The sequence below is a fragment of the Scleropages formosus genome, chromosome 13, assembly GCF_900964775.1.
Source record: "Scleropages formosus chromosome 13, fSclFor1.1, whole genome shotgun sequence".
NCBI classification, from domain to species: domain Eukaryota; kingdom Metazoa; phylum Chordata; class Actinopteri; order Osteoglossiformes; family Osteoglossidae; genus Scleropages; species Scleropages formosus.
The window spans coordinates 7187306-7204189 of NC_041818.1; the positions used below are offsets into that span (position 1 = coordinate 7187306).

The 16884-nt window shown below is 41.6% G+C and overlaps 1 protein-coding gene across 1 annotated transcript in view; it reads right to left on the bottom strand.

Moving 5' to 3' along the window:
- Positions 1-12621: 12621 nt before the first annotated feature.
- LOC108925422 (THO complex subunit 2-like) overlaps positions 12622-16884 on the bottom strand; it is a 45217-nt gene continuing 40954 nt past the window's right edge. Inside the window, exons 34-39 of the mRNA XM_018737319.2 lie at positions 14932-15051; positions 14686-14752; positions 14421-14563; positions 13860-13936; positions 13546-13594; positions 12622-13082 (exon numbers count right to left, since the gene is read on the bottom strand). Of these exons, the coding sequence (XP_018592835.2) occupies positions 13567-13594; positions 13860-13936; positions 14421-14563; positions 14686-14752; positions 14932-15051 (435 nt within the window). The 3' untranslated portion in view covers positions 12622-13082; positions 13546-13566. The remainder of the gene's footprint in view (positions 13083-13545; positions 13595-13859; positions 13937-14420; positions 14564-14685; positions 14753-14931; positions 15052-16884) is intronic.

Below are 16884 nucleotides of genomic sequence, written 5' to 3' on the forward strand. Positions count from 1 at the left end.
TTCGGAACCGCTTGTCCCATACGGGGTTGCACAGAACCGGAGCCTACCCAGTAACACAGGGCGTAAGGCCAGAAGGGGAGGGGACACACCCAGGACAGAATGCCAGTCTGTTGCAAGGCACCCCAAGTGGGACTCGAACCCCAGACCCACTGGAGAGCAGGACCCGGTCCAATCCACTGCACCACCGCACCCCTACTTTCTCTCTAACAGTGAAATATAAAAATATTAAAATATACTTCTAAGCAATATCTGTATGACTGCAGCCCTGACCCCCCCGGCAAAGCTGTCTCCTTACGGTAGCAACTACCCTAACCCTACAGCAGAGCTACTGAACCTCATTATGCAATCACAGCTGGAATGCTTATATATGTGCACACACACACACACACACACACACACACTACAGTTACAGCAGTCTGCTTTTCTCGCTTCCAGCCTGTTAAAAGTGCCGAGCGGGGCTAGCAGTGTTTGTGAAGTGGTCCCCAGGACACAATTATAGCTGACAACCTCATGGTTTATTTACTTTTTAGCGTGCAGTTTATGAAGGAACTATTTGCAGTGCTCTTATCTGTATATGGAGTTTGGTGCGAAAAGAACTGATATTTCTTTAATCAAAATAGCCATTGTTCATGCTACATATAGAAATGCGGGTGGTCGTGCACCACTTACTAAGTGTCGCCGCCAGGGCATGAGAGACATGATTGGAAAAAAACCCGCTAGAAAACAACCTGCTCTCATTTCTTCTTAACCTCTCTTCAACTCAAAAATAAATCAGCTGGATATTAATACCTTATTGGTGTCAAAATTGCTGAATTCGGGGTGTTAAATTCGAAGTTTGGGTGAATGAAACTACATTGATCACTATGGGATGCCCCCCCCAAGGATTCTCAGAAGGAAAATGATGTTTATTAGGATTTGATTTCGGATGGTACTACCGTATGTATAAGTTCTCATATCACTGTTTGCGGTGGAATTTCTTAAAAGCCCCTAGACATCATCCTCTAGAAAGTATTTAAATACGACGAAATTTGGAAAGTCCCGCAGTTACATAGACTGGGCTCCTTCCTCCTGGAAGACACACAAAGCACCCTTGGGCAGCTGGAATGGTACGCAGTCAGACTAGCTGCTACTTTTAATTGCTTTTGCTTTTATTCCAGGTTTACTTTGGACTTTAATTGATGTGTAGCCTCACACTGGAAGCTCTGCGTTTCGCTGTACTGGGACTTGGGCACCCTGCTGTGGGGACTGTGTACAGGAGCTGGGCTGCTGGGAAACATAGAGCCTATAAAGTTGCCAAGCTTGAAATTGCTAAATTGTTTTATGCCGCATTCTTGCTACTCCAGTAAAGTCGGGGATTTTATATGGATGAAGTCTTTTATAACCATTACATTCTTTTTAATGTCCGTTGAGTTGTTAAAGCCTGGAGACAATCAATAAAAATGGGCAGTATGTTGTATTGTTTAGTCATCTGTTTAATGGTGCAGGTCCTCTGCGTGGAATCGGTTGCCATCGGAGTATGGTACCTATCACGGTGTCCTGCTATGGATGCTTCCAATGACATCTCCACTGACAAGCTGAACCTGTCGGGCTTCCCCATGAGGGCCGCTATTTCCAAGAGGAAGGAGGTGTGCTCCTTCTCATAGCGATCAATAAGCCAACCAATCACAATAAGTGTCTAATGCCTGCTGCCAACACCTCTGGAAGAAAAAAATTTATCATGTATCATATCATCAGACGAGTGAAAGGGAGAGGAGTCATATCACTCCGTCATAGGCAAAGGAATGTAAAGAAGAGCTTAGTGAGATGCTGAAGGGACCCCTGTTGTGTCACTCTGGTGCTGACAGATAAATGAAAAAAGAGCCACTAAAAATGCATGGAGAAGTAAGTGAATTAAGATGGAAAAGGATAATAAACCAGCACGTCTGAGTGCAGCTATGGCCCGATGGTGTGTCTGCGATTAAGAGTTTGAAGGAAGATTGTATGCAAAAAAATGCAAAAAAGTGGAACAATCCCACTCTGCCAATATGTAGGACCTTTATTGCTTGCACAAACACTAATCACACTGATTGCTTATAAATAACCTGGAAGAAAACTTTAAAATTCATTAAGATTCACGTAGAGACTTCACAGAAACAGTGATTATATCCAAGGGCTGCTATATGTTAGAAAACTTACAAAATATGTAATGGATCATACAGGTTATGACAAGATAGAGGTTACAACAGAACCACATTTCTCACTTGTGACTCAAATTTCATTTGGAGTTTCAAAAAGAAAAGGTAAAAAGCAAATGTCACTGTCAGAAGGCGGTATATCATGGGCATTTTAGAGATGATGAGAATATGATACACACAAATTATTTTTTGGCAAAAGGCCCTTGATAAAAGGGGTGACATAGTGGTTAGAACAGCTCCCTTTGAAGTCAGAGGTTGTAGGTTCAAACCCCATTTCTTATTAGTGTATCCCTGAGCATGACACTTACCCTGAACTGCTTCAGTAAAGTTACAACAAAAGTCATTTATTACCCAGCTGTAAAAAGGGGTAAATAATGTACAGTACAACAGAAATCTTATGTTTATTTTTTTGCATTTTCCATTCAGTTTCATAAGCCTTAACATACTTTTGGCATTACTTCCTACTCTATGTCAGTTTTTAGATAAATATTACACATTCTCGAAATTAGCAAATTTTGGCACCGGGTCCCAAGCACCGAATATTCCAGTGCCTTTTAGGAGCTGATGCGTTCTAGAATGTTTTTGTACTTTCTACAATGTTCTGGTGACTTCTAGAATCTTCCAGTGGCTATGAAGTACTAGTGTAAAGTACAGTACTGTACAGAAGTCTTAGGCACTTAGATGTTTCACAAAAATATTAGTTTTTTCTACATTAGTGTTAATGGGAAAGAGTATATTTTAGATTTCCAAGCATTTCTTTTGCAAAAACTTATAGTATTACAGTAGGGGTTTTGTATGTCGTTAAAGAAAGAAAGTAAAATAGTAATAAACCACTTTCCAAATAGAGAACTTGAGGTCTTTGTATGGAACACCAATAGACTGAAGCAGAAACAGCTGTATAGAGACAATGAAACTGGATGAGGGATAGCCATACTGAAAATGTGAGGTCTTGCCAGATGTGGCAATTTAACGCTCAGATCTTACACCATGGCGAGAGTGAGTAGAGCAAGAAGACACAAGGTGGTCGTCCTCAGGACAAGCGCTTGTTGATGATGGATGGTTACTAAGCTATGTAGGAAGTTTATTAATTAAGAGCATTATTTTTGGAATCATTCTCACTTTACAGCTTTTTCCCCAAGCGTCTAAAACTTTTGCACAGTACTGTAAAGGCCTGTAAAGACAGTAAAAAACTGTCACTGTAGAGCCAGTGGTATTTTTGCAGTCGGTAAATTTTCAGTAATCACAATCAACGCAAAAAATCAGCATTAGGAAATTTGACTTTTGTTGCGTTGTAGGATTTTTTACTGTAAGTTGTTTTGGAGAAAAGCCTTAGCTTAAGGAGTAAATGTACTTAAACCTTTTGAATAAAAAGTCCTCCATCATCCGAACAAGTACGGTACTGTGAAAGAAACGTTACACAGTGATGATACACGTGACTTAGGACGGCGTCCTTTTGGACGACTTCTCCACGGATGACGGCGACTGGCCACGTTGCTACAAGGCACCATATTTCTTAGTGACTCAGCCATTGTGCTTCATTTACAAAAATACCGCTATATTTAGAGGACGTTCCATTCGTAGATCCATGCGACTAAAATGCAGTAAAAGTCCTGTATGTGTTTGTATTTGCGTATATGTATTTGTAATAAAAAGACTGACAGTGTGCGAAGAATACAACAAGATTTCTGCTGAAGGTGACACTGAGTGACCAAATCTGCCCCCCAGGAGCAGGAGGACAAACAAGGCTCGGTGCACTGCTCAAAGGTAATAAGAGGTTCACCATGCATTGAACCCCCTTGCCGACCACTTCACACCGAGTAAATGTGGTAACCCTGGTTACGTCCTAAGCCATCCCCCGCAATAATTGGCTGCTGTGAATCAGCCGCATGGGCAGATACATACTGTATCTGTAGGAAGCGATTGAATCTCCCTTCTCTCTGTATATAGTGACACCGCGCCCAGTTTTCCACATTCACTGTCCCTTTCCTCAGTGCCTGCAATTAACTGTGATTAAAGCCAGGAAAATAGTGAAGCAATCGTCACCTCGGCACCTCCATATGAGCAACAAACCCAAAGGTGTCATGATCCCTGTGACGGCGGTGCGTTTCAGAAGGACAGCAGTTTTCGGGGACGTTTCGCAGGCCCGTCACGCTCTGAATACACAGGCCGTGGTCTCGTTGCTCTCTGGACACCATCCCAGATTGTGTCAAGGATTTGGGTGTCCTGTTGGATGGGAAGCTGTCATTTGTATCGCATGTAAATGCTTTGACTAAGTCGTGCTTCCTTCAGTTAAGAAACATAGCTAAATTACGGTGATTCCTATGTAGGCAAGATGATGAGAAACTGGTTCATGCTTTTGTTTCCAGCAGGCTGGATTACTGTAATGCTTTATTGTCGGGTTGTCCGTACCAGACTGTATCCAGGCTACAGTTGGTACAAAATGCTGCTGCAAGAATTATTACTAGAACTAGGAAGTACGACCATATAACACCGGTACTTAAATCATTACATTGGCTCCTGGTTGCATTTAGAGTTGATTATAAAATCCTACTTTTGACCTATAAGGCAGTACATGGCATTGCTCCTGCTTACCTTGGTGAGATTATTGATTCTTATATCCCTGGACGATATCTTCATTCATTGGATGCAGGCTACCTTAAAGTACCTGTGATCAATAAGACCTCAGTAGGAGGTCGCGCCCTTAGTTATAGAGCACCTAACTGTGGAATAGTCTAAAGTTACTGTCAGAAATGTCCCATCTGTTTCTCTCATCAAATCCAGACTAAAGACTTACATGTTCACTCAGGCATTCCACCTCGAAATGTAATTTCACTTACCTGTGTTTGCTTTTCCCACCTCTATACCAATGCAAATTAAAATGACTTGTTTAAGTTAGAAATTACTAACTGTTTTTTCTTCTTGTTGAGCACTGCCTCGCTACATAAGACTTGAGGAGGCCAGCCCGTGACAGACGAATCCCATGCTGACTGAAGATGATGACCAATTGCCATGATGGATGAGACGTTCCATGCTGAGCTAGGGATTCAAGATACCGTTTAGCAACAATATCATTATTACCCGTTAACTGGCTTAGAATTGTTACTAAATCTAAAATGCCCAGGAGGGTTGGGCAACCACTGGCCCTAGGACCCCCAGAGGTTTTCTTTCAGTTGGGAGTTTTTGTTCCTTTCCTCCATGGCCAGTAGGCATACTTATAGCTCCATAAAAGTACTGTATTATGGTAGTCAGTAGTCTACAGTCTTCTTTGTTTCTTATCTGATGTATTTGTTTTTCTTGCCTTATGCCTGTGTTAAAGTGCTCTGTGTCTCTGCGTGAGAAGAGCGCTCTATAAAATGAATTGAATTGGTGGGGGAACTATAGTAAATGGGGGGTGCAGTGGGTTGGACTGCAGTCCTGCTCTCCAGTGGGTCTGGGGTTCGAGTCCTGCTTGGGGTGCCTTGTGGCGGACTGGTGTCCCATCCTGGGTGTGTTCCCTCCCCCTCTGGCCTTACGCCCCGTGTTGCCGGGTAGGCTCCGGTTCCCTGCAACCCTGTATGGGACAAGCGGTTCAGAAAAAAAAATAGTAAATGGAGGTAAAAGGGGTAGTTAGTAACATAGTTCTTCGAGTGCCTACAGTTGAATCCTAAGGTTATAGGTTCAAATCCTACTTTCAGACATAGAACTCCTACACAAGCTATTCAACCGAAGTTACTTCAGCAAAATTTCCCAACTCTATTAAATGGGTAAATAATTGTAGGTAACCTGACATTGTAAATTACTTTGGAGAAAAGCACCAGATAAAGGCAAATTACTTCAGTGTGATTTTTAGATATGATGATATTGAGCTGAGCAAGTCATTTTTAGCTGGTAGTGTAGTGGTGAGCTCTGTTGCCTTTGGACTCAAAGATTGCAGGTTCAAGTCTCGCTTCCAGTTGTAGTACCCTTAAGCATGGTCCTTACCCTAAATTGCTCCAGTAAAATTACCCAGCTGTATACAAAAACTGCACAGCTGGACACTGCACAACTCTATACGCTTATGCGGCGACAAAGGTTGTCTCTTTGTCACCACCAGTGTTCTGAACAGCAGGAATCTTCTTTCACCATCTCACAAGAGCAATCTGGAAGGGTAAGTCCAAAAATACCCACAACAATGTTCATGGAAAAGGTCAGACGTCATTGCAAATACTTCCCGACTTTCCGTCATAGTTGTAAACAAATTTCCGCTTCTGAACGGATTTTTTTTTTTGCGCCTGCTTCCATAAAAGGCTTTTGTGATCCTGTTGAGTGACCACTGCTTCGATAGCGTCCAGTCCGGCTTCCCATCTGCTTTCACATTAATAATAAGTGCTTATCTGAGGTAGACACCGGAGAAACCCGCAAACATTATTGAGGTCACACTGACAGCACAAACTATTTTATGTAAGCTTTGGTGGGTTTGGGTTTGACAATTTCTCACACATGGCCAAGTTCTAGGTTCCCACTTTAGAGGTCAGACTCACCAGCAGCTCCATCAAAAACAAAATCACAGCATTAACTGTTGGTAAAAAAGATACGGTATACATGTAAATCCATATTGGACTGGTAGTGTATGTGTTACTATTTCACACACCCAGCATGATATTTTATTGTTAATTTATTTAATCAAACCAAATATTAGTACTAGTGAAACTCAAAAACTTAGATTTTTTTTGTATTTATTGTCATACTGTTATTCAAGATAATTATAGAAAATGTTAGTGGCATTTAAACCAACAATTTATCAGTCAAGTGAATATCTGAAATTCCACAGATAAATTCTCTGAAAATGTCTCCATGAGATTGTTTCTGTTTTGTTTTCAGAAAAAAAGAGAAAAAACTTGTCTGCAAAAATGTCAGCTTTTTTATGTAAATGTTCATGAAACAATCAAAACTAATGTGAAAACAATCACTGAGAAAAAAATACACGCACGCAGCTGTCAACATATGTACAGTGCTTGTGGCTACATATGAAAAATAAAATCCATTGTAATACAGTATGTTTGGATTGTACCTTCTTAAACCTTAATTACATGAAAGAAAAACAACAAAAACGCAGAAGTATTTCTAGAGTTCACTTTGAACATAATGCGAACATGCGAGAGAAGCAAAACATTACAGTACATTACAGATCATACTTGTCACACACATTGTGCACAATTTGTCCTGTACACTCATCATTCATTCACACTGCCTGAAGCTGAGTGTGACTGTTGTGTTTTCCTCTACAGTAGCTCATCCGTACAGGTAGTTCCCGACTTAACGATGGGGTTACGTTCCGATAAACCCATTGTAAGTAGAAAATATCGTAAGTCGAAAATGCATTTAATACGCCTAACCTACCGAACATCATAGCCTAGCATACGTACGATGGCCATTGCGGGCTTGCAGCCTTCATCCTGGGCAGTTGTCTTGAATTTCTCCTCAAGAATAATTGCCCTCCTCTTCTTCTTTCCACCAGCAGCAGGAGATACAGATGGACGTTTCTGTGACAATATGGATCCACAAAACACAACGTAGATACAGGGGGGTACCTATATAGCGACCGCGAGACAGACTATGAGATGTGGATTGCCGCCGCTGCCCAGCATCAAAAGACAGCATCGCACCGCATATCGCTTGCCCGGGAAAAAAATCGAAATTCAAAATTCAAAGTTCGGTTTCTATTGAATGTTTATCGCCAGCTCACCATCGTAAAGTTGAAAAAAATCATAATTCAAATCATCGTAAGTCAAGGAGCATCTGTACCAGTTTTTACACCACTGGGGCTCCTTACTGATGCTGTAAAGCTCCAGAGCTTCTTATGCTGTTGGCCCCAAAGAGCCCTTTACTCTTGTTGTTCTACCCTAGAGGTGTGAAGCTAAGTTTATTGCTGGACTTGGTTCCTTCTCCTTCCTCGCACCTGTTGCCCTTGTTCTGAGCCAGCGCTCGCACCCAGGCTCTGCCTTTATTCTCAGAGGTCTCTAAATCGCCTGTGTTGAACAATAAATCTACTTTACTTACTTGGTGATAGGGGGCATGGTGGTGCAGTGGGTTTGACCGGATCCTGTTCTCTGGTCCGTCTGGAGTTCAAGTCCCGCTCGGGGTGCCCTGCGATGGACTGGCATCCCGTCCTGGGTGTGCCCCCTCTCCCTCCAGCCTTATGCCCTGTGTTGCTTGGTTAGGCTGCAGCTCCCCGCGACCCCCTGGGGACTAGCAGTTTTAGTCAATGTGTGTGTGTGTTACCTTGTGATGCAGTGGCGTACCTTCCAGACTCTACCCCGTCTAACCTAGTACCACATGATTTCAGGATAGGCTCCGGACCACTGGAGCCCTGTCTATACATGTGTACAGTATCTCACTGTGCTCTTAGATGCAGATTATCTTTGTAATAATTTCATTTTTTTACGTTGTTCCTGTGTTGATCACGTGTTACTGCTGCGCATTATTTCATCTTAGACAGTCATTGAGTGATGTGCTATAATATTATAATCACTTATTTATTGTTCAGTTTTAACATGGTAAGTGGCCTTGAACAAAGGTGCTGTCTAAATAAATAATGTGCGACTGAATTCATCTATTAACCGAATCCACGAGCGAAGTGGTGTAAGGTTCCTGGTTTAGGTCCTTAGAGGGACCCTCTTCCAATATTCTCAAAAAGCTGCGTAAAGAGTTGATTCTGCAAAATAAATCATAATAAAAAGAGACCTACAGAACTCCCTTAGGCTTTTTAAATGAAAATGGGAAATTGCAAAAACTGCTAACCTAGGGGGGCATGGTGCCAAAAATTTTCTCCAGAGAATCTTGAGCAAATATTAAAAAATGTTTAACCTACAGGACATGTCGATAAAATCCTTTCTGCTGGGAAAATCTGATTTTATCGTCATCGCATAAAGCGGGAAAATGAAGGAAAATTGCAGTTTCACAACTGCAACCTTGGAGAAAAGCAGGAGGGCAGAAGAGGTACAGAAGAGAGCTCATTGTGGCAATAAGTGGAAACAAAGATGGAAGTGGGTGCATTTCTCAGGTTCAGCAGCATGTGGCTTAGAGTGAGGTAAGTGTGTGGTATCAAGTGTGTGTTACTGAGTATCTGTTAGTGAGTGTGTGGTAAACCACCCTGCCATGTCCCTATAGCAGCTTATGAGGAATCAAACCATATATACACATTGGGTTCTGACCCAGAAAACCAGGGCTTATCACCTTCAAATGGGACAAGTAGAAGGCCTGGTTCTCCATAGAGCAGCACGTGGTGAAACGGGGGAGGAGGAAGCAGCAGCGCTCAATGTAATTACCCAGCAATATCTTGTGTTCATCGCATTGGAAAACAACACAATAAACGGGTAACTTCATCTCCAGAGCCATAAAGAGAGGGCCCCGAGAACATTCTCATTATGGCTCATGCTTTGCTGAAACATACTGAAGCCATTCATCAAACAGCCCTGCACCAGAGAGGATTCTGGGGCAGCAGCTGGCAAATTTTCAGTTTCCCCCTCTAGCAACGGGGCTAAAACAGGTAAGTTGATTTGCAGAAGGGGAGGGAAAATTCAGCAAAGGGCATACAGGAGGTTATGAGCAGTAATCGGTGTAGCTGCAGCGGACTCTGGACACTGTTCTCCCGGAGTGCATCTTGCGGCATCAGCCTTCTTGATCTTTATGAATCCCTTGGATGCTAAGACTATCCATGACACTTCCACCACCACATCAGCGAAGGTTACTTACATTGATATGTGATAGGTAAATCTCACACTGTTTTTTTTTTTACTTAAACTAAACACTTATAGGGGGTTGCGGTGGTGCAGTGGGTTTGGCCTGTGCCTGCTCTCTGGTGGATCTGGGGTTCGAGTCACACTTGGGGTGCCTTGCAATGGACTGGCATCCTGTCCTGGGTGTGTCCCCTCCAGCCTTGTACCCTGTGCTGCCAGATTAGGCTCTGGTTCACTATGATCGCCGCTTGGGGCGGGTGGCTTCAGACTCTGTGTGTGTGTGTGTGTATGTAATCATTTATAGGAAAATATATACCTAAACTGGTTACCTTCTGCTCCCCATGGGAATCCAGATCACTGTCACAACCCATCCTATATACCTTGTAAAGACAGCCCACTGTTTATAGGGATGAAAAAGACAAATATTATAATTATAATCTATTATTAAATCAGTGAGTGACAATGTGCGACACAAAACACCATCAAGGATAGTAAGAGCAGCAGGACTGGAGACTAACAGTAAAACATACAGATCCATCCCAACTACTATGCATACAAAAAATATGAAACACAGCGCACTTCTGACTTTTAATGACAATAAAAAACACAGGCAACATTTCAACCTCAGTTATTTGAACTGCAAACTTGCAATTTATGACATTTTTTTTAATTGATTTTCACGAAAAGAAAACATAAGAAACAGAAGTGAAAATTCACATGATTGATGTAAAAGTTGTGTAAAGAGTCAAAGGAAAAGATAGCTAGAGTCAACAGGTGTAGAAATTCACAGCCAGGCACCAGACTGTATTCCGAGGACAATCACACTCACAAGAAGTAAAGTGTGAACTTCTATTCTGATCTTCTCCAGATCTGAACTTCATGGCAGAGTAAGAAAGGAAGAAGCCAGTTGTGAAAGCAGGGCAAAAACACATTACTTTTGTGAGACGGGGTTGCCTGTGAACGCAGAGCTTTGCACCTGTTGCACCAGAGCAGCAACTTTCCTGAGCAGTACAATAAATCAAATCAACACAATACTGTTCTTCAGAATTCCGGTCACACACAGAAAATGAGGAAGTAGAGGCTTGTAGTTTTTCACTTCTCAGTTTATCAAGGGTTACATGCGGCTATGTTTGTCGGGCAACACTTTGATCACATTGTCATAATATGGAATACTAAGGGATCTCACCTTCAATTCACATGCTGAATTTGGCTGAAGTTCCTTGGGCCAGCTGATAGGGTAGTGGATAGAGGGTAGAGGAGCTGCCTTCAAATCTGAAGGTTGCCACACTGAATACTACCACCTCCTGCAGTACCCATGAACAAGGTACTTACCCTGAATTAATCCAGTAAAATTACCCAGCTATACAAACATAGAGAGTAAATAGTTGTAGGTACCTTAACATTGTAAGTTGCTTTGGAGAAAAGTGTCAGCTAAATGAGTAAATGTCTTTCAGATTGTGTCAACACTTCTTGTCCTCCAAGGTGATGTATGATGCACGCATACAAATAAGCACTGCTGAACTTTGACTGATTTGTCAAAACAAACTCACTGTCCCTGGTTTCTCGAGTGACTGCAGGTCAACCCTGTGCCAAACATCGGAATTCTGAATTATTTTCCACTGGCAATATCATCTGAAAGCATTGCATCAGCTGCTATGAAAATAAACACGTCAAGCTTTAAATGAATTATGTCCACCATGGCCAGAAGAAGAGTTCAGTTCATTGTTATTCATACATTTAGCTGACAAGCTTCTCCAAGGTAACTTGCAATGTTACATCTGTACACTAAGCTACTCAGAACATTTTATCTTTTATACAGCAGGGTAAGTTTTACTGCATTGATTCAGGGCAAGTACCTCTCTCAAAGGTATTATGGCAGGGGAAGGAATTCAAACCCTGATCCTCTGTATGTGTGGCGATGCCTTCATAAACAACTCCACATCAGGTCATGCGAAGTTAATGAGTTTCTGCTAGTGTAGCAGAACTTTGGTTTAACTTTGGTTTATTAGTAACATTCCCCTGTATCCTACTAAGGTGGCACAGCTGAACTGGGTATTTTGGATCTTTAAACAAAGCAGTTCAGGACATTTTTTTGTCCTGTTAATCTCTCCCCCCCCCGACACACACGCACTTATAAAAATATCTTACAGCGTAAGAACAAAACAAGAACCAAGCCGCAGTTTACATTGATTGCATGTGCAAACCCAGATTCGAAACAATAAGCTGCGCGACTCCATTTAACGACTCTAAATAGACGTTAGAGAAAATACAGGCTCGTTCAACTCTAAACACACTACTCACAACAAGCAGCTGGTCAATTATACCCATCAATTCACAACTGACTCAGGATATTAAACCTTCGAAACATTTGCATGAGGTACTTTGTCTTCACTGAGCACAAAGAATGAGGCACATGACAACTATTTATGACCCACTAAGAAAACTATCGTTTATTTAGAAAAAAAAGCATACACTGGAAGAATACAGCAGATAAAAACTGCAAAAAGTATTTCTGAAAGTTTTGTGACTGCATTACAAAGCCTCTCAAGTTTTACAATCTATTTGCTTTATGAAGAAATGTAGCTTTATTTTATACAAATCATTTAAAAACTTGATCAATGCATACGCACACACACGCATTTAACTGAACATTGGAAAGAAAAGAAATTGTGATTTTAATTACATGTAACCATTTTATTATTGTACATATAATATACAAATAGACCACATATCATTCCACACACTATGCCTAAATATCACATAAACAGATTAAAAGGAGGAAAAATAAATACAAAAGGAATCTAAATGAGGTAAATGCAGATGTAAGTTTGACATCAAGTTTTGACATCAAAAAAAAAGTTTGTCAGTTAAGAAAACAGAAGCAGGCAGGTTTGAGGACATCAAATCTGAATATTCAAGACTTGTTTTTACTCAAATTACATTTGTCATGTGAGCAGCACATTGTGCTAATATTATAACGGAAAACACTTTCAGCAGATTACTGAAAATACAGAGTAGGAAAACCATACAGCATGGTAAAACACTAGAACCTTCCAAGGTGGGACAACAAAAATAATGACGCTAGAGTACTTCAAGTGAGACAGCTTCTCTTTTCAGACTGACAGGACAGAGTGAGGACAGAAGCTGACTGGCTGCAAGTGTGTTCGGTGAAAGTCTCTCTCCGGACAGTGGCAGCCCACAACAGGGAATTCTGGGAAAAGAAAGAACACAATGTCATTCATTCAACATTCCTTGAATGTTTTAACAGAATCACACCACCACAGTGAACTGCTTACATACTCACTATTTAATGGTGCTTTTTGCTACCAGGTAGTAAAATTAAACACACAAATTACTTTTTTAAATAGTCTAAACACCATGCTATTTATTTCAGAGCCAGTTACAGCCTTTTTGTCTGACTTGCCAAGACACCGTTTGCCAGCGCTAATTACAGTGTACTTTCTGCAGTCTCAGTGCTGATTATTATTCACATTTCAAAGTCCTATTTAAAAGCTGCAAATCTGAAACAATTAACCAGACAATCAGTGACTGCCGCATTTCGCTGAAGAATAAGGGATCAACAGCAGCTTTAAAGAACAATGGTGTTTAGCTCATGATATCTGTAACACTTCATCTCAGAACTGCATTTAAAAACCTCCCAAATGTTAACGTACCTTTGGCTGCAACACCATACATTATCTGTGCTTTTCCGAGGATTTATGAGTGTCGCAATTAAGGGGAGAAAAAACTGGAGTCCGATGAATCACACAAAAGATACGTCAGGCACTGAGTTTATGGTTGATCACCTAAAAATAAGTGAAAACAAGCACTGTGGAATGAGGACCCAGTGTTCTGACCAGGAACTTGGAGCGAATATGTGCACTTTGATCATTTCATTCCCTAACAGCAGGGGTGCAATGAGACGACAATCAGGTAAATGGCACTTTGCCACTGACATTCTCTGCTTCATTAAGCCACCAAAGGATATTGTTTTTTGACGTCTTTTGGCCCGGTGCTGTCACGCTTTTCCTTCTTATCAGATTTCTCTTTGTCATGCCTGGACTCCTTCAATATGCAACATAACAGGGTATGGCATGAGTTTCTCAAATCACACAAAAGAACAAGAGTTAGGCAATAAATAAAATAAATAAATAAAAATTGAAAGCACAAATAAAAATGTCTGATCATCTTAGCACTTTGTTTCAGACCAAAATAATTCAGCTTCTGACTTTTTCCTTTTGCAACAATAGCAAGGAACCAGATTTTTTTTCCCCCTCCCCCCAGATCTTTTTTTCTGAAGTGCCACTGCACTGCAGCTCTTCTAGCAGACTCTTTTAAAGCCGAGAAGATTTACTTGCATTTAATTGATTGTCATCAAAAGCAGAGCACTTTACTGAGCAGAGGCCACTGAACAGGATTCAGGCCGTGCAGCACTTGCGTCGCTGTTTGCAGGAGTCATTAAAGCTGCGTGGTTGAGTGCTACGGTTGAAGCAGAGCACAGTACCACCACCGGCTGCTTGTGCTACAAGCGTGGGCCGGCCGTGCCTACCTTTTTTCCGCCTGATGAGTTCTTCTCGGCCTTGGCCACATCACCCTTTTCCTTGGCGGAGGACCTAGAGCTCTTGCTCTTGTCACTGCTGTCAGCCTGTGGGGAGCCGGAGGGGCTGGCACTCTTGGCATGCTTGGAAGAGCCTGGGGGGAAGGCAGGAGTGAGGGCTTCGGAGGAGTGGAAGGAAGTTGAAGGAACACTGCACTGCGGGCTACTATATCTCCATTCGAAAAACAGCTGCACGGAAAGCGCGCCTCCGACTCACCTGTCCCATTTTCGTCTTTCCGGCGCTTGACTTCCTGACTCATCTCGCGATCGTTGTTTGAATAATCCTAATAAAAAGATGAAGAAATCATTCAATAATTCAGCTCATCAAAAATTCCATCCCGAACACAAACAAAGCTCTCAGCTGGCTTTAAAACCTTTATAATTAAGTTAAATATGCAGACGTGCAAAAGCGAGACAAATGCAGGATTTTGGCCATGCTTGCGGTGGGTCTGCATGTACTCACTCGTTTCCTGTCCTTCCTGTCCTTGTCCTCCTTTCTCTCCCTGTGTTTCTCACTCTCTTTCTTATCCACCTCCCGCTCTTTGCTTTTGGACTGAGTGGCTGTGCTGTGGTTGGCGTAGTGCTGATGGGGGTTAAGGGACAAGCACATTAAGCCTCACAAGAGATGACACGTCTCCAAAGCCCCAGCCCAGTCTACAGGCCCCTGAAGGCCATCATCGTCTGCCCCCTCGCACTCAGTCATGAGCACATAATCACACGCAGCACTCGCCAAGCCCGCGTGACTAAGGCACCCTTCACGAATTACATAGGAAGCCTGTTCACACCTTTCCCTGACTATGTTCAGGATGCTGGGTTTACCTCAAAAATCAAATGTCAACTGTGTCAGCAAATAAATACTAACCTTAAATTAACAACTGGTTATATTCAAAGCTGCATTTCAGTGACGACTGTAAAAGCTAAATGAAGGAAAGGAGCACAGGGACTCATAGTGAAGGGAGTGCATTTGAATTCATCAGGACCGTAATAGTTCAGAGTCCTACATCCTAACGTTGAGCCCGAGGCCACGCAGTGAATCGGTACCATTGGTCGGATGGGGAGTTTGTGCAAAACAACCAGCAACTTCATTCAAGTAAATGAAGTGTTCATGGTCAGACGATGGGAAAATGTTCACTGCTCTAACAGTCTGTACTGACGTTATGGTGCATGTGGGCAGCACAGTAGTCAGCTGCTCCTTGCATTCAAAGGACCCAGGTTCAAATCCCATGGAGAGGCAAGTAGAGTATCCAAACATAGTACCCAGGTGAAATTAAAGCTATTAATAACATATAAATTTAAAAAAACTGATCCAGAAATGTATTTCAGTAAAGAAAAAAGAACAGTTGCTCTAAATCGAACTAAACGCATTTTAATTCTGAACCAGTAGCAGTGTCAGCAGGTTCAAGATAACCGATGGAAAAATGTATGCATTTCAATAAATTAAATCAATTTGTTCTCTTATTGGTGAAAAGGTATCAAACTGGCTGCAATTTTTTTTTTAAAAAAAAAAAAAAAAAAAAAAAAAAAAAAAAAAGTACATGTGGTGTTATTTGATAACTGACACTTTTCTACAAATCAACAACATATTAAGGTACTATTCACCCATTTACATTGCTGGGTAATTCTTACAGGAACAGTATCTTGCTCAACGGTACTACAGGAGGTGGTGGAATACAAACCCTGGAGCTCATACACACTGAGGCTGACATGGTTTGGTAAACAAAAATGACAACACACGTGAAGTCAAGGTGGATGTGCAGCCAGTACAGATTTTAGGCCAGGGTGAATTTGTACACCATATAGCCTTAAGAGCGGGAAAACTCAGATACAGCCAGACTGTTGTTTCCAGTGGAATGTTGTGCCATAACAAGAAAAAGGAGACTGGCTGTAACGGGGGAAGGGGGACTAGTCAGTTTTACTATAAAATATGAAAATGTATTTACAGCAACACAAGTTACATTCAACAATAAAGTAGAAAAAAAATGGCACATTGTGAGATGTACGTCATTTTGGAGAAAAGCGTCTGCTAAATGAATACACGTAAACGTAAAATACAATCACAGATTTGTTACAACATTTTGGACAATACTCATTCACTACCCTGAGTGCTGCATCTCTCAATAAAGGGAAACTGGTAATTCACCAAAATTTACTAACCCATGACAAAATCAAACAGAGCACACAAAACACACACACAAAAAAGGTAAAATGACAGTTTTCACAAGAAAACTAGAAGAGTGCGGATGAGAATGTGAAATCTTTTACTACTTTCTGCATTTTAGAAGTAATTTTTAAATGGTACGTATTGACCTTCATATTAAACACATCAAGGCAAGTGAAAACTGAACCCTAAACTCCGACTGGTCAGTACAACACTGACTGGTCTCACAATTAAACTGTGGGTACTGAAATGGTCAAA